This window comes from Pteropus medius, unplaced genomic scaffold (assembly GCF_902729225.1).
Source record: "Pteropus medius unplaced genomic scaffold, Ma_sr-lr_union100, whole genome shotgun sequence".
NCBI classification, from domain to species: Eukaryota; Metazoa; Chordata; class Mammalia; order Chiroptera; family Pteropodidae; genus Pteropus; species Pteropus medius.
The window spans coordinates 9,204,339-9,223,247 of NW_024342473.1; the positions used below are offsets into that span (position 1 = coordinate 9,204,339).

Here is an 18,909-nt window from a genome sequence, read left to right on the forward strand (position 1 = left end):
AAAATAATAGCATTGTTGTGAAGATTCAATGAGTGAGTATATGTAGAGTGCTTAGAACAGAGCCTGGGACATAGGAAGCACTTAACCCAGGTATTGGCTATTGATATAATTATCCTAAAATATTAGGAAACCATACAAACTGCATTTAAATTTGCTTTATCTAGGTCAGAAATCGCTAGTGCTTAGAGGAAAATATTTTTTTATTCTGAATGGAAAATATTGTTTTATTCTGAATATGTGGTCATGTTGATGTGCTTATTTCAAAATTAGCCTTTCTTGATTGATCATTACAGACCTAATCTGATGTAATTTGCTTTTGTCTTGTGGGTTGTTTTTTTCCTGAATACATTACTTTATTTATGAAATGCAAATGAAGCAGAGACCACACAAATCTTTAGCTAAAAAATCATTACAAATTCCTACCAGAAGAGACAAAAAGTGCTTATATAAATAATAGCAATCTTTGATTTTTTTTAAAAAAGTAACTCTCCTAAGCTTAGGAATTTGAATTTTTTCCCTTAAATCACAAACAAAGTAAGCATAACTGAGTTCTAACTGCTTTAGATGAACATGGTATTTGTGCAGAAATGAGGAAAATATCACCCCCATGGGGTTGCTCATGGTGTGCCTTCTCAAGAAATATATATGCACATTTTGAGTAAAGAAATGAAACATTTATGCCACTTTTGCAATTAAGTTTGGCTCTTATCAAGTAGATGCATTTTCTTTATATGTCTTTAAAGTTAATAATGTCATAGTAATATCTGTCAGCTCTACCTTCCCAAAATTCCCCAAATCCATCCACTTATTTATTTTTTTAAACAGCTTTTCATACTTATATAATTCACCCATTTAACATGTTCAATTCACTTTTTTTTAGGATATTCACAAAACTGTGTAACCAGTACCATAATCAATTTTAGAACATTTAATCACTGAAAAAGAAACTCACACTCCACTTAGTTGTATTCTCTCCCGTGACTCCAGCCCTAGGCAACTAATAATCTACATTCTGTATCTATAGATTTGTCTATTCTTTACATTTTATATAGATGGAATTATACAATACATGGTTCTTTGTAACTGGCTTCCTTAATTTAGTATAATGTTTTCAAGGTCATCCATGTCATAGCACATTATCAGTACTTCATTTTTTTCAGTTACTGAATAATATTCCATTATACGACTATACCACATTTTATTTATTCATTCATTAGTTGATGGACATTTGTTTTGAATATTATGAATAATGCTGCTGTGAACATTCGTGTGCAAGTTTTTGTACGGACATATGCATATGCATACCTAGGAGTGGAATTGCTGGGTCAGATGATCACTATATGTTTAACTTTTTGAGGAATTGCCAAACTTTTCCCAAGAGGTTTGCACCATTTTACATTCCTACCAGTGTGAGAGTTCCTATTTCTCCATACCCTTTCCAATAGTTATATAGTTTGTCTTTTTTATTTTAGCCATCCTAACAGGTGTGAGGCGGTATCTCATTTGATTTGCATTTCCCTAATGGCTAATGATGTCCAATATTTTTTCATTTGCTAGTTGGTATATCTTTTTTGAAGAAATGTCAATTCAGATTCTTTGCCTAATATTTAAGTGGGTTGTCTTTTTATCTTGGAGTTATAATCTTTATATCTTCTAGTTACAAGTCCTTATCAGATACATAATTTACAAAAACTTTTCTCCCATTCTGTGGATTATCTTTACTTTTTTGATGGTATCCTTTGAAGCACAAAAGATACTATTTTCGATGATGTCTAGTTCATCTTGCTGCTCATGCTTTTGGTGTCACACTTAAGACTCGTGTTGGTTTTTAAACTCCAGGTATTACAAGACCAAGTGGATGAACTCCAGTCTGAGCTGGAAGAATATCGTACACAAGGCAGGGTTTTCAGAAATCCCGTGAAGAACTCGCTGTCAGAAGACCTTGACGTTAACAGCGGTGGCCTTGAGCCTGACCAAGGCAAGCTGTTCAGACACAGTCTTTTCAGAGTCTCTGCCTTTGACTTTCTTTTTAGAACCATGATTGAATGTAAAATTGAAAAACTTTGGTGACCAAAAAAAAAAGACTGGCAATACTATTTTCTTCAGCTATTTCACTTGTGGTCTGTTTTTTTCATTTGTCCTTGAAGTCTTTATGAGAATATTTCCATCTGATTTTTATATGAATCAACGAATGAATGGAACAATCAAACCATAAGGATATTTGCTTTGTTTAAAAAAAAAAAAAAAAACTGGCCACAAGTCTGAGAATCTAGGCCTTGGGAGTGTTAGAGTTCCACAGAGCTACTGCTGAATCCTCCCTTGCTGAAAAAGTGCCTAACTGACACAATGACAGTTTTGGAGAATGGGCAAGCCAGAAACCACAGAATTTGTTTTTCTTATGCTGTCTGTGCTAAATGTCTGCACTGCTCCTGCAAATAACAAATAAGATAAGTAAGCGTTGGTTGCCTCTGCCTTTGAGGAAGATTTTGAGTGGCAAGGTTGGAAGGCAGAGTTGTCGGGGAACTTTCTACATCCTTTATCAACTCTTTTCCTCCCTCCTGGGCTCCTGCCTCTTTCCTCCAGTGTGTTGAGTTTGAATTTCAGAATGGGCTCATTATAAATTCTCCTGTTTTAGTTTTGTCTACTGGTACTTGTTGCAGGAGTACAGGTTCTTGAAAGGGTTGCTTATTCTTCTTCTCAACTATTTATTCTTGAATAAATAAGGGATTGAGGCGGGGACAGGAAGAAGCCTTAAGACTTTTCCTCTGATTCTAAGTCTATAGCTTTACTGTAGTGTAAGGATGGAGCCCAACTGATGATATGATACATTTCTAAAGCTTTTCTGAACTTTTCCATAGATGACCAAGTTTTGGGGGTTCTCCTCATGGGTACATGATGCAGCATTTGGGGTGGTGTATACCCCAAGTATCACTTCTCAGTAGGGAATGTGCCATGACATATGAAGCAAAAGCTCAAAGCAAAACTGCTGATTCCAGACGCTAGACTTAAGCCCTTTCTCCCATCTGCCTGTGTATGCCCACATGAAAATTTTTTTGCATCCCCTGTCTTAAGAGATTTCTATATAGTAATAGACATAATCATTTTGTCTACATACTAGCTCAGCCCCCAAATTAACACTTTACATTTCAGTATCCAGCAGTCATCATGGGCGGTTGCAAAGGTGAGCTCATATGGATGAGTTGAAAAATTTTGCCCAAACTGCCTATTTCTGTGTTCCTAACCTATGCCCTATTTGTTTTGTCTACTGAAAAATAATATCGACTAAGTGTTTCATCACCAAAAAGGATTTATTCAAGGAAAACAAAGAGTTGCAACCCAGTGCACGCAGACATGGTGAGACAGGTGCATACACTCGCCTGCGTGCCAAGGGGGAGAGTTATTTATATAAAGGAAAAAGAAGTCAAGGGAATGGAAAGTTAGAACCATAGAGCTTTATTATAAACATAGAGTTCTTCCTGTGGGGTTCTCGTGATTATGTAGAGTGCGAGAACTCCTCCCATCAGCCTTAGCTTCTCCTATAGACCCTCCCGACAGATTATGTTCATTTTAAAGTCTCAGTCAATCTTTATCAGTATTAAAAAATGTTAGCTGATAATTTAAGATTAAGTTCCACCTGAACTACAGGAAATTAATTTTACAATACTCAGTCTTCTGTAATGTTGAGTGGTGGGTTGGATATCTTGACCCATGAAATTAACACCTCGGGGTATATCAGGAAGTAGGCTGGTTATTCATTCTCCTGCCACATTGCTCTTCTGCCAATTTGTTGCTCAGGATTTGTTGGATGAATAGAAGGCTGGTTGGTTTGACCAAACTTCCCCACTCCACAGCATTTTCACTGGGAGGAGATCATGTTTAAGCAACAGTTTCCATATCTACCCCCCACCTACTCTTTAAAAAGATGGATTCTGTCAAGGTTTGGTGCACTGCTGTCCATGAAAGAATCTGCTCACCTTCATTTTTTTTTATTTTCCCAAACCTTGAAAACAAAAGAGACTTCTCTTGGCTTCATTTGTTTCTTCGTAGATCTCATCTGTGGCAGTTTGGGCTGAAAATTATTCCTTTGTAAAACTGGATGCCCCTCCTAAGATGCCAGTTGTGTTATTGAAAGGTCAGGGTCAACAGATGTTGTGTATTTTCAGGGCTTGGTTCTGAAGAATGCAATCCACTGAATATGAGCATCGAGGCAGAACTGGTCATCGAACAGATGAAAGAACATCATCACAGGGACTTGTGTCGCCTAAGACTGGAGCTTGAAGATAAAGTATGTCCTTCTTATCAGTCCTGTTCTCTGATTTCTCTAAGGTCTGACAGAGTTTTGCATGTAGGATATTCTCAGTTCTTTTTTCTCATAGAACAGCACTGTCTGTATGTTTCTTCTTGTGTCTTACCAGCTACTCAGGAAACCACTTCCTTAGGATGGTTTCACAGGCCAAGGACAAGACCTTTTCCTCGTTGGAACCTGAAGGCCATTACATTATTCCCACCTTGTTAAAAAGTTAATAAAATGGAAAAAAAAAAAACCCTTTGATATAGCTTTAACTCCTAAATAAGGCACAAGTTCCGAATCTGGGCCTCCAAAACCCTTTCCCTTGTCGCTTCAACTTATTTTTCTATTTTTCTCTTTTACCATTCCTTTGAGTTACCTTATCCTCCAGCCAAACCAGGTAGTTTGCCATTCCTTATCAGACTATCTTCTTTTGCTCATGCTATTACATGTTATGACCTCTTTCTACCTCTTGAAAGTCTACTTACCCTTCAGAGTTCATATCAAATGTTACCTCTTGCATGAACCAATTCCTGAATTTCTGCCAACCAATGTGATTTTTCTGTCTTTTGAATCTCCTGGTTATATTATAGGTCTTTTTTCTATATCTTTTATATTTTTTATTCTGCCTCGTAGTGTACATGTTTGTATTTGCCATAATCATGTCAAGACTGGTTTCTCCTTAATGGCAGGGACTATGCCTTACCCAGCTTTATGTCCCCACAAGGCCTGATAGGTGTTCAATAAACACATGAATTTCATTAAGTTTGTTAAGACCCTAAGTTCGAAGTTGGAAAGGATGCCTGGGGAGACGAATGGTATCTCCGTGACAGTCTAGTCAGTATTCATAGTTGTTCAGAAACTAATAAGATTCAACCAAGTTCAGATAAAGGAAAGCAAACCATGCTTGACTTAATATATCTTAGTTAATGTGTTTTTTAGTTGTTACTTTAAAACAAAATGGGAAAACTGAGGAATGTCTTGTAGGAAGAAAGGACTTCTGTCCGATCACATTTCTGTGGCCTCGGGTCCAGTAACACTGTGGTGGTTTGGCTCTCTGACCTTAGGTGCACCATTATGAAAAGCAGCTAGATGAAACCAAGGTCGCCTGCGAAAAGGAGCAGGAGAACATGAAGCAGAAGTATGAGAATGAAGTGCACATTTTGGAAAAACAAATAAGTGACCTTAAAAATGAAATTGCAGAACTTCAGGGCCAGGCCGTAGTACTCAAGGAGGCACAGCATATGACTGCCTGCAGACATAAAGAGGAGAAAAAGCAACTGCAGACGAAGTGGGATGAGGAGAAGATCTCCTTCAGGAGAAGCTGAGGATGGAACATGAGATGGAGCTCAAGGATAGGCTGAAGCAGGCGGAGGAAAGCTTTAACCGTGAGAGGGAAGGACTTATTCAGAACGGTGCCTGGACAGAAGAGAAGGTGAGAGGCTTGACTCAGGAACTGGAGCAACTTCACCAGGAGCAGCTGAAAAGCCTGGTGGAGAAGCACACTCTTGAGAAAGAGAAGTTGCAAAAACAGCTCTTGGAAAAACACCAAAGGGAACTTCAAGAGGGAAGGTAAGAAAATGGGGGAAATGGAGCAACCTGCGGTGCTGTCCTTCAGGGACACTAGGAGTTCCAGTCAGTTAAAGAGACTTTGATAAGTCAGAAGGCGTAAAAGCCCATTGATCGATTAGATCCTCTTTTTAGTTTTTTAACCTGTTTTGCCATTGTGCAGACATAAGCCTATCATGTAGTTATGGAAACTTTTTTTTTTTAAGTGTAAATTATGTCTTATATCTGACTTGTTTCTTTTAAGGTTACACATGAGAATGAGATTCGCAAATGTGGTTTCTTCCTAGTTCAGTCCTGTTGTTTTTTGAGAAAAGCTATTTATAAGCTAGATTCTGGGCAACGGTACATTTCCTCCCAGAGTTATAACACTGCTTTGTGCTTACCTTACTCATATAAAATCTCAGGTACATTTGAAGGCTTTGGTGCTTCATACTCTGATGAACTCAGTGCTATTTCATTAAACAAGAAGCAAAAACATAATGAATTTGTTAATATGTGTGGTTTATATGATGACCATTCTCCAATGTGTACTTAATTAAAAGAATTTTATGTTTTTCCCAAGTTAGGGGTTATGTCAATATGCATTTGATCATTTAATGTGAAATATCAGTTTAAGTTTTTGGTTGAAGAAGTACAGATTAGTAATTGATAGATGGTCACAGGGATGGGGAGCACAACATAGGGAATGCAGTCGGCAGTAATGTAATGGCTATGTGTAGAGCCAGAGGGTAGATAGAGTAAGCAGGGGGATCATTTCATAAATTATATAAATGTCTAACCAATGTACTGTATACTTGAATTAAAAAAATCCCAAAACAAATATACCTAGGAGTATGCAAAAAGAATTTGGTTTCTAAATTTTCCTTCTAAATGCAGAAAGAGGTAAGTACTAAGTCTTTTAAATGAATTATGTCTACTAGTCTTGGCTCTCAGAAATGAGATCTCTTCTCAGTAATAATGAACCACATAGAGATTAAGTGAAAATCATTTTTAGAAAGTATTTAGATTGTTGGCTTGGCAGATTCTTCTATGCATGGGAAATGTTTTTTGTTTGCTTCTGGGATTGATGGCAGTTTTAGTAATGTTGTATGTTGACCACATTTAGGGAAAAAATGGAAACTGAGTGTAATAGAAGAACGTATCAGATAGAAGCCCAGTTTCAGGCTGATTGTCAGAAAGTCACTGAGAGATGCGAAAATGCTCTGCAGAGCCTTGAGGGGCGTTACCGCCAAGAACTGAGGGAGCTCCTGGAGCAGCAACACGAGGAGAGATCCCAGTGGGAGTTTGAGAAGGACGAGCTCACCCAGGAGTATGCAGAAGCCCAGGAGCAGCTCAAAGAGACTCTCCAAAGAGAGAAAGCTACTTCTCTGGCCCTGACCCAGGAGAGGGAGATGCTGGAGAAAACATACAAAGAACATTTGGATAGCATGGTTGTTGAGAGAGAGCAGCTACTCAAAGACCTGGAAGATCTAAGACATGTGTCTGAAAGTCAGCAAAGTCTACTGTCTAACCAGATACTTGAGCTGAAAAGCAGTCATGAAAGAGAGCTGAAGGACCGTGAGCAGGTCCTGTGCCAGGCAGGCGTCTCAGAGCAGCTGGCCAACCAACATCTCGAAAGGCTAGAAATGGAACGTGACCAGGAGAGGCAGGAAATGATGTCCAAGCTTCTGGTCATGGAGAGCGTCCACAAAGTGACCTGTGAGAAAGCAGATCGAGACAGAGCCGAGATGAGCATGGAAATCTCCCGGCTTCAGAATAAAGTTAAGGAAATGCAGCAAGTGGCATCTTCTCCCTCTAGGCTTCAGAATGGCTGCCAGGAAATAGGGGAGGAGGCAGAAGGGAGTGGAGCCATGTCCTTGCTGCAGCAAGGAGAGCGACTATTGGAAGAGAATGGAGATGTCCTCTTAAGCCTGCAGAGAGCTCATGAAAGAGCAGTGAAGGAAAATGTGAAAATGGCTGCTGAAATTTCTAGATTGCAACAAAGGCTGCAAAAATTAGAGCCAGGGTCAGTAATGTCCTCCTGTTTAGATGAGCCAGCTACTGGATTTTTGGGAAATTCTGTAGAACAAATGGAGCCATTTTTACAGCAAAATCGAATGAAGCAAGTAGAAGGTGTAAACATGCGGCGTGTCCCAAGTGACCTGCAAGATGAGGAGGTCCGGGATCTGAGAAGTACAGGGACCAGTTCTGGTCAGAGACAGGAAGTCAAAATAGAGGACTCTGAAGCATCGATAGAGAGTTTTTCTGAGCTTGAAAATAGTGAGGAGACCAGGACTGAAACCTGGAACCTAAAGAATCAGATCTGTCAACTTCAGGAACAACTAAAGATCTTACGTGCAGACTGTGATCGAGCTTCTGAAAAGAAACGAGACTTGCTTTTTGACGTTTCTGTGCTAAAAAAGAAACTAAATGTACTTGAGAGAATCCCTGAGCCTTCTCCCAAATATAAATTATTATATGAAGATGCCAGTAGAGAAAATGACTGTCTCCAGGAAGAGCTGAGAGTGATGGAGTCACGTTACGATGAAGCACTAGAAAACAACAAAGAACTCACTTCAGAAGTTTTCAGATTACAGGATGAGCTAAAGAAAGTTGAAGAAGTAACCGAAACATTTCTTTGTCTGGAAAAGAGTTACGATGAGGTCAAAAGAGAAAACGAGGAACTGCATGTTCTGGTTTTGAGACTTCAAGACAAGATTGAGAAGCTGCAAGGAAGAGCAGTGATACAGTGTGACTGCTTCTCATTATGGGAAGCCCATTTAGAGAACCTGGACGTCAAACCTGCTGAAAAGGTACTTGAACTAAATCAGACACTGGAAGAGTGCGTGCCAAAGGTCATGAATGTACAGCATATTATAGAAGAACATTATCAAGAAAACCAGTACCTTGAGCAGGAGAATACACAGATGCTGGAAAAAGTGAAAGCACATGAAATCTCCTGGTTACGCAGAATAATCCAGACACATCAAGAAAAGCCTGGAGAACAGAACCAAATTATGCTGGAGGAAAACACTGCTCTCCTAGGCCTTCAGGACAAACATTTTCAGCGTCAGGCCATGATAGCAGAGTTAGAACTGGAGAAAAAAAAGCTGCAGGAGCTGACTAGAAAGTTGAGGGAAAGAGTCACTAATTTAGTTAAGCAAAAGGATTTACCTTCTCAAGGAGGAAAGGAGGAAGAGCTGAAGGCAATGATGCATGACTTGCAGATCACATGCAGTGAGATGCAGCAAAAAGTTGAACTTCTGAGGTAATGTATATATATAAATTCTAAAGTTCACAGAATCCCACAGAGCACTTGGCCAAATCTAACTCCCGCTGCTTGCTGTACCTAGAGAAACTAACCTGTTAGTCTTCAAGAAGAGAACAGTACTTTAGACTTCCTTCTGCTTCTGCGTTGTATTAACAAATAGAAAAACCTTGCCTAGGAGGCATTCCCTTCTTCTGTAGGAAATAAATGTCATTCGGGGTGTGAAAGTTCATAATGGGGAGTATTTGCTGTTTAACCATGTGCGTCATCAATATATGTCAGGTCTTTAACTCTTTTCTAGCACTTCATTTGGATAAGTCTTTTGGGGGTTTTTTTTGGTTTTTTTTGCTCTTAGTTATTTTCCTCATTTTGATGAAAGATGTTATATGAGAATGAATGCCTTTTATGTATGATTAACTTGCTTGGTAGAAAACTCTTCTTATACTAATATAGGACAAATGTGTTTTTGTGGCTTATAGTTTTTTCCTTTTATCACTCGAAGTACATCCTGATAATGGAAATTTATCTTAGAACATACCATTTTATTGAGGAGCTATCAGAGCCTAAGAAGTATGCTTAAACATAAAGGCAAAAATGAAAATACTTGAACCAATGCTCACTAGACTTTATAAAATATGATTGCAATAGTCTTCTAGCAAATCCGGTTTAAAAAAAAAACTTGTAAAATATTACATCATCGCTGAAATATCTTAATGATGTGAAACAAAATAATTTATTCTGGATGTAGTTTTTCCTCTTCTTACTTCTGACCATTTTTAGTTCTAAAAGTCAGAATACAGTGAGATGAAAAAAAATCACAGAGTAAACATTACTGTGTATATTTCAGTGTGGCCCTTTTATTTATGTGGTGAATTTTCTTTCTCTAGGTACCCTGGGCCCTAAAACTAAAACTAAAACTAATACAATTTAGTAATATAGCTCTTGTCTATTTGAAGCAAGTAGGACTTGAGACTAAGAAAAATTATTTGCTCAAAACAGTATACTTGCCACTGAGAAAATCAGCCACCAGAGTGGGCATTACATCTCCATTCCTATCTCCACACTTCCCTTAACGTCTTTTAGTGAAATTCTTGCTTCCCAAAAGAAATGAGTCAATATGTCATAGCTTGATTTCCAAGTACTAAGAGACGACTAATTTAGACTTCTCTTTTTAACTGGCATGCAATACTTGTTTCATTGGAAGTTACTAGAAAGTATTTTCTAAAGATGCCAGATGACTGCTTTCTTGTAACTATTTTTTTTTAAATCTCTGTACTTCAGATATGAATCTGAGAAGCTTCAAGAGGAAAATTCTATTTTGAGAAATGAAATTACTACTTTAAATGAAGAAGATAGCATTTCTAACCTGCAATTGGAGAAATTAAATGGATCTCAGGAAGAAATGTGGTAAGACATGTACTTAAATTTTCCTAAGGCATTTTTGCAAGAACTAAAACTATTCTACCTGAACGTTCAAAGCCAAACTCTAAGTATATTTTCATTGTCCCTTTAGGCAAAAAATAGAAATTATAAAACAGGAAAAAGCTGCAGTTCAGAAAATGGTTGAAAATTTAAAGAAACAGGTAAGGAGATACTTAATATTTCCCAGTGATTTTTAATTCTGAAATTCTTTTTTTTTTTATTTGAAATTTTCAAATTTACAGGACATGCTACTGGAATAACATATAGCTAATGATAGTAATATAGCTAATGATAGCTAATGATAGTAGGATTGTAAATCTGGAGTTTCAGAATGAAAACTCACCTCATGCTGATTCTACACTAGGTTTCTACTTTTCTGTGGATATAGTAATGCATATATTATTTCTAGATTCCGAGTGCTTAATGCAAGCTTTATAATCAGTGGGAATGGGGAGGTGAGTTTTACACAGATTTTAAAACCAAATCTGTGTAATACTAGCTCTGTCCCTCAAGTAGTTTCAATGATTAGCTCCTTCCTCTTTCCTTACTATGATTGAAAGCAGAAAATTAAGGACAGAATTCACAGATAATAGAATACCAGTTAATCAGTATATCTTTTCACAGAATTGTTATTCATTCAGATAGTTGTACCATTCAATTCCCAATTTATATAATCTCACAACATGCAGTTTTGCAGGGGAAGGCCATTTAATCTGTCTGAGACAGTCAAAAGACAAGGATGTCTTGGGAAAAGAGTACTTTGAATACTTGAAACAGACAAGGTGTTAACATCCAAAATATATTTTCTACACTTGGAAACAAATGGCAAAAGCCAGCTGAAAAATTAATAATTGATATGAATGGTCAAGTCACAGAAAAAAAGAATACAACAAATAAAAAGATGGTTAGCCTCATTAGTTATTGGAAGGTGAAAATTAAATGAGTTTTTTTAATCTGTCAGATTAGCAAAAATTAAAGATTGATATCATGTAGTATTAAAAAAAAGGGGGGGCGAGTAAATGAATGTACTCATCCCTTGCTGATAGGACTATAAATTGGTAGCACTGTGAGGAAGACATTTGAAGGCTATCAAAACAGTAATGTATATGCATACCTTCTAACCCTGCAGCCCCACTTCTAAAAATAATATTCCTAAACACAAAATGCTACCATGTGTAAATGAATTTTCCAAAAGATGGTTTTGTTTCTTTATAATTAGATTCAAGACATTATGGAACATCTTGATACATGGAATACCCTATAGCTACTAAAAAATATAGCATGTGGTGGTTTCTAAATGCACTGACTTGGAAAGATAAGCGTCTGTAAGATATTGTAAGTGAAAAAAGCAGACTGTCCAGACATCTGAAATGATTCAAATTTTTGTTGTAAAGAAGAAGAAAATCTCAATGTGTATATGGGTTTTGCGTATGCATAGACCATAACCTGGAGAGATACACACGTATCCAGCTGTGAACAATGGCTACCAGTGTCGGGTGGGATTGGACTGTGTCACTTCTTCATACACTTCCGCATTGACTGAATTTGTAATAATTACTAGATATTATTTCTGTTAGTGTGAGTGTATAACTTTACATATAAGGGGGAAAGCAATTAGTCTCTGAATCTGTTTTTTGGCAGAAGTAAGGATAACTAGTTTTTAAAACTTATTTCAATTTTAATTAGATTTCAGAATTGAAAACCAAAAACCAACAGTTGGATTCGGAAAATACGGAACTTAGCCAAAAGAACTCTCAAAATCAGAAAGAACTGCAAGAACTTAATCAACGTCTGGCAGAAGTGCTCTGCCAGAAGGATAAAGAGCCAGGACACAGCACATCGGAGGAATGGGAAGAAGAAAAGTCTAATCTGAAAGAAGAACTGGAACACTGCAAAGTGCAGGTATGGTTTGTAGCCACCACACAGCCTTTTTGGAGGAGATCCCAAGAAATAAATGTTTATGTTAAGTTTTTTGTACGTAAAGTCTTAATAATTAGAATAGTACCAGCACATGAATAGACAGATAAGTGGAATGGAAAGTCTAGTATAAATGGAAACTTTATTATCTAAATAATAAAGGTAGCTTCTCAAGTCATTGGGGCAAAGATGGACTTTTTAATAAGTGGTGTCTGGGCAACCAAGTAGACATTTGGAAATAGATAAAATTAGATCCATGTCTTATACCATACATAAAGATAAACTCTAAATGGATTGGGAGACTAAATATAAAAAATAAAACTATACAAGTCCTAGAAGAAAACATGGATGAATTCGTCTTTAGTATAAAGATTTCTCTTGGTATAGAGAAAGATTGTCTAACTATGACTCATAAACCAGAGACAAAAAAAGAAAAAAAATGATTAAGTTTAAAAATTTTTCATGGCAAAAAAAAATAAAATCAAAAGACAATTTACAAACTGGGAGAAAATATTTACATCATGTAGGGCTAATATCCCTATTATGTAAAGAACTCTTAAAAAATCAAAGGACTTAGGACCAAAATCTGATAGCAAAATGGAGAAAACACACGAACAAACAATTCACCAAAAAAAAAAAGATTTAAATGACCTCAAACCTATGAAAAAAATGTTCAAAATCACTCATAATTAGAGAAATGCAAATAGAAACAACACTGATATATCATTTCTATCCTATGATATTGGCAATAATTTATAAATATGACAACATATTTTGTTGGCAAGGCTTTGGGGAAACGCACTTTCATACATTGCTGGTGGGGATGTAAACTCATATTATCCATCTTGAGAGAAATTTGGCCGAACCTAACAAAATTACATATGAATTTACCTTTTGTCCCAGCAATCCCACTTCTAGGAGTTTATCCTAAAGATACATCTTCAAAAATATGAAAATTCATATGCACAGTTATTTATTGCATCGTTTGTAATTGTAAAATGTTAGAAATAACCTAGATGCTCATACAAAGGAAGAGTGGTTAGATAAATGTGGTGGGGATAGCCCCACTATGTAGTAGTTCTATGAAGCTTAAAAAAAAAAAGATATAAAAAGAATGAGAAAGATCTCTATTGATATGAAATGATTTCCAGGACATACCGTTAAGTGAAAAAAGAAAAGCTCAAAAGATTATCTAAGAGTGTCTATAGTATGCCTCTATCCATGTCAGAAGGAAAGGGACATTAGAAAATACACATATATCTATCTGCTCATTTGTGTAAAAGAAATAGAGGAATGATAAGCCAGAAACTAAAGAGAAGGTAACCTGTAGTGAGTGGGTGGAAAAGGGATGGAGAGAGGAATGGAAATGTGGTAGAAGGGATAGTGAAGGGAGTGACACTCCTGAGTATATCTCTTCATATAGCTCTGATTCTTAGAACCATAGTAATGTTTCACATACTCGTCACATACCCCCAAAATAAACACACAATTAAAAACAATCAAGATGTGGGGGGATACAAAAATGTAACACAAACCAATAAATTAACATAACTGTATTATAAATGGATAACATAACCACAATAAAGAAGAATTAAGTAATTTGTAAATTAGTTATCTTGATTCTAGGACTAGTCAGTAAGTGAGTTTCTCATGGGGGTGTAGGTTAGTAATTCTGAAACTACTTTGTGTATACTAGAATTGAACAAATAAGTAAATATATTGTGGACAATAAGAACTGAGTGTCTCACTGTTGGAGAAGGAAGTTATAAGTAGGGAAGTCGGGGGGAAGACTGATATGAACCCTCTGATGTTGGGTTGGCATTCAAGATATTAGTATAAACTCATGTTTCTTAATATATATATGGATGAATAGAGATACAGGTGTGTATACATGGATGGGGTGCACTGATCTTGGTTTCTATCGACCATAAAAGGAACCAGGGCTCCTAGGAAAAACGATTGGTTCTAAGGCTAGGACAAGGAAAATTCAAGGTGAGCCTGGAATATTTCATGGTGCCAGAAAGAAAAAAGTACTCAAAAAGAGATGGCATGTTGAAAGGACACAGGTCGCAAACTGAAGGAGCTCCTAATGGCCAAAGCTGGAACAATTTCATCAACTAAATAATCATAGTCTAGCATAAAAGTTACAAAGAAAATATAGAATAAAATAAATATCTATGGATCCATACTGATATAAAAAACTGAATAAGTAAATAAATGGAGGAGAAACACTGTCTTTCTTACAGTAGAATTTCAGTTAATAAATGTAGAAGGAAAGAAGGAAATAGAAAGTCATTATCAGGCAAACTCCAGAGTAATAATTGTTATAGACACTGATAGACACTAAAATTAATAAGCAAAAGTTTAAGGAGAAACATGATTTGCATAGTCTCAAAGTATGTCTCCCAAGAGAAAGATAGTAACTTTACAGTGGAGAAACCTGCAAAAACTACCCTAGAAATCACATTTATGCCATTTAAGTGGAAAGTCTTCTAAAGATAGTTTTAGTTCCATTGAGTATAAGCATGGTCATGAAACAGTGTGGTATTGAATTTGTACTAGTGTGTCCTTAATACTGTCTTTTGTGAACCCAGTAAGTTTCCCCAGGCTAAATGAATATGTATATTATTTGACTTTTACATTTTTTTCTTAGTCCTCTACTTTAATGTCTTCTCTGGAAGCAGAACTTTCTGAAGTTAAAATACAGACTCATATTGTGGAACAGGAAAACCTCCTTCTCAAAGATGAACTGGAGAAAATGAAACAAGTAAGACTGCTGCTTAAGAGGGGTCCAGGGGAAAGGGACTCATAGGACAACATGTGCCTGATGGTCTAGCTTCTCTGGCTATCAAATATCCTTTTACTGACTTTTGTCATCTAGCTTGTTGCCTTGTAAAGTTGAGGACTTGCAGTACAAGTCTATAAGGGCTCGTACTGTTAATTCTCTAAATGTTGTTTCAATTATGTAATGTACATGTTGTAGGGTGAAATTCTATTACTGTAAATGAATCACAACCACTTCAGTTTAAGAAATTTATTGCTCTGCTTTTTTCTAGCCAGGTAATAAAGTAATATTATCTAAGAAGAAGGTGACTTTCTTGCTTATAGTTTTAATAACTATTCACCCAGATTCATGGGACACAGGCGGCAAAGCTGGTCTCTCTTATCTCTTTTTCTTATAGCAATCTAAGTATGAGACATCTATCTAAGGCATATCAGTAAATTCTAAAGTATTATCAGGATTGCATTCTCACTTATAAATTTGACTTGAAGAAGCCTATTTCAAAGTTTCAAAGATTTAAGTATAAAAGAGGGTTCACCTTAAAGTTATATTCTAACATTGTCCTATTTTATTTTTTATTCTGAATTTTTCCTTGAGTATAAGACCCTTTCAGTTTGAGCAATCTGATTTATAATAGAATTTAGTTCTACTTTATTTGCATCAACAAAGCATTACTTTATTATAACACCCTTAGATTATAAAATCCTCTTGCGTATCTGTTCAGCCTAGGAGCATAAAGCTGTCTCTTCCTGAATGCTGAAATATTTAGTCTATACTACTGAGTGTTATGTTTGTGTCACTCTCTAATTCCTATCAGTCTTGATTTCCTAATTGGATTATAAGACTCTCAGGAAATTTGCATCTCTCATGATACCTAATACAGTACTGGTACTTAATGGATGCTTTAAAAGAACGTTTTCAGATCCGATGCTGCTGTGTGAAGTATATCTGTTTTGCCATAACAGAAGCTGTCTGTCCATATAAACATTCCAGAAGTTAAAACTATCAGGGCTCTTCTTTAGTATATAACTATTCCAAAGCTGTTATTACCAAAGTCATCCTAATTCGTTTGGGCATACTTTTTTCCTTTACCTTTTGAAAGTCTGCCTGTTGTTCAACCTTTAAGATGATGATGGATTCCAAATCCATAGCATGAGATATGTATGCTTTGTGACTTTGCTAAGCTAGAGATCAGGAGAAAAGGAGCAGAGTTGGGAGTAAAATAGCAATGATGACATCATTTGGCATATTTTATTACATATTTATTACAGAGGCATTGATATAAATCTTGAGATGGAAAAACAAGTGAGCCCTGTCTGCTTTGGGCAGAAAGTTATTTCATGGCATGCTATTGGACCACAAGAGTAGGATGGTGTCAGCCCATTGTTGCTGCCTTACAGCTTGGACCTAAAAAGCATGTACTGTTCTGTATGACATAATGCCTCAAAACACAATAGCATAAGCAGAAGTCACATGCCAGTTTGTAGACACCCAAAGTGGTACCAGGCTTTGTGGAAGCCCAGAGGTAGAGAAGCAAGTTAGTGAGCAAAGGAGAAAGGTCTTTTATTAAACCAATGCCCAAGTACTTTAAAATATATTTCCTACATCTTTCTCACTTGTTTAGATTTGTAAAGTATGCCGGATTTGTTGCCAATTGAAGACAAGATTCAACCCTTAAAGGCTATTTTGTCATACTATTAGTAAAACAAAATGTAAAAGAATTTAAGATAGGAAGTAGAAAGCTGGCAATAAAATCATAATGATAATAAAGAATTAAAAATTTGAAAGCTAAGTGAAGTGGAAGGAAATTTTAAATGTATGAATTGTGGGAAAGATTTAAGAAGTGTAAGAAATAATCAGTCTCTTTAAAGCAGTGTTTGGGGGGAAGTGGAGGTTGTTCCCCTGACCCTTGGACATTTAGCAATGTCTGGGGACATTTTCGATTTTCAGAACTGGTGTAGGGTAGGGCTGCTACTGGAATCTAATATATAAAGCCAGAGATGCTGTTAATTACAGTGCACAGGACAGCCCCCCAAACGAAAAAATTATCTGGCCCAAAATGTCAATAGTGCTATGGTGGACGCTGAAAAGGAGCAACAACAACAAAAGTCTTGGGTTTGTCTTGATTCCATAAATGGAGATGAGGAAGCTATTGTGTCCATACTAGCAACATTTTACTCAGGAAGTCAATTTAGGCATCACTGATTATTTTACCTTTAAACTTGCCCTTGTGTTGATATATCATACTTGGTTCATGCCAATTCCATAGTCTTGACTGCGATTTTTGAAAAAGATTTTTTTCTAATTAAAAAAAGCACGAAGAAAATCTATTGTGCTGTTGTACACAAGTTAAATTGATGACAGGATGGCAGTATGTTATTTTACCCTGAAGGGAAAACAGAAAGCTAGAACCATTATTTAACAATGTCTGTCTGGTTGCGTCTGTCTGAGCAGACATTTTCAGCAGTCAATTGGAGAATGGGAAGAAGCTAGCAAGGAACATTTTGTTAAAGTTAATTATAGTCTGCTAGAGTTTATATGTCCTCTGAAATATCTATTGATAGAGAACCAGTAGTAGCCATGAAAATGACCTGTTTACAAGTATCTCTTTATAAATACAGCCATGAGATGTGATGGGGGCTTGTTTGTTTATCTCTTAACAGCTGCACAAATGTCCCGATCTCTCTGACTTACAGCAAAAAATTTCTAGCGTTCTAAGATACAATGAAAAACTACTGAAAGAAAAGGAAGCTCTAAGTGAAGAATTAAATAGCTGTGTTGATAAGGTAGTAAAAACAAGACTTTTTACCATTATTTTACAGTGTGTACCATAATTCTCTATGAACAATGCTACGTGGGCCTCCTGTGTTAGCCTAATTGTTACTAAATCCCCTAGAATAGCATTCAGCAGGTATTATGTTATTAAATACAGTAAGATAAAGTTTGCCTCATTTTAATAAGTAACCATGCCATTTAATATATATTAAATATATCACTATTTTACTTACGTGTAATACAAATATATTATTTAATAATCTGATGTCTATTACATAGACAAACACTTTTTTTCTATTGTATTTTCCCTAGCAAATCCAAAAACACTGCTTTCGTCCCACCTGCCTTAATAGGCATTTCGTATTTTCCTATTATAGTACTCTTTTTTGAGATTTCTAACTGCCTTCCAGTCCACCATGTCTCACCTACAAAATATGAGGCAATGAGAAAGAAAGAGACTCCTCAAAATTAAAGGTAGAAAAAGGAGTCAGTCAGGAAAACTTCTTTTACCTTGCTCTGCTCCTCCATGTAAATGGATGCGACTTGATCTTTTCAGCATAAGTGGAGGCATGTAAATTGAGGCTAGATATTGCAAAAAGTACCTGTTACTTCTTTTCTTTTCCTGAAACAGTTGGCAAAATCCAGTCTTTTAGAGCACAGAATTACAACTATGAAGCAAGAACAGAAGTCTTGGGAACACCAGAGTGAAAGCTTAAAGTCGCAGCTAGTGGCTTCACAGGAAAAGGTACGTGGACAATTCTTGTTTCATCTACACGGTTAATATTTTCCTATATCTTCCAACAGAACTCCCAGTGGAAAGAATGTTCCAGGCAGAAGTGGCCTAAGAAGGCTCAGAATGATTCAATTTGACTAATATTTGATACATCCTTATAGTATGGTGAAATAATT

At 36.4% G+C, this 18,909-nt stretch overlaps 1 protein-coding gene across 1 annotated transcript in view; it reads left to right on the forward strand.

Moving 5' to 3' along the window:
- Positions 1–18,909, forward strand: part of NIN (ninein) — a 93,257-nt gene that overhangs the window by 55,004 nt on the left and 19,344 nt on the right. The window contains 11 exon segments of the mRNA XM_039865146.1: positions 1,840–1,978; positions 4,164–4,285; positions 5,356–5,596; positions 5,599–5,860; positions 6,963–9,104; positions 10,386–10,511; positions 10,618–10,687; positions 12,213–12,428; positions 15,097–15,210; positions 17,889–18,011; positions 18,632–18,745. Coding sequence (XP_039721080.1) covers positions 1,840–1,978; positions 4,164–4,285; positions 5,356–5,596; positions 5,599–5,860; positions 6,963–9,104; positions 10,386–10,511; positions 10,618–10,687; positions 12,213–12,428; positions 15,097–15,210; positions 17,889–18,011; positions 18,632–18,745 — 3,669 coding nt within the window.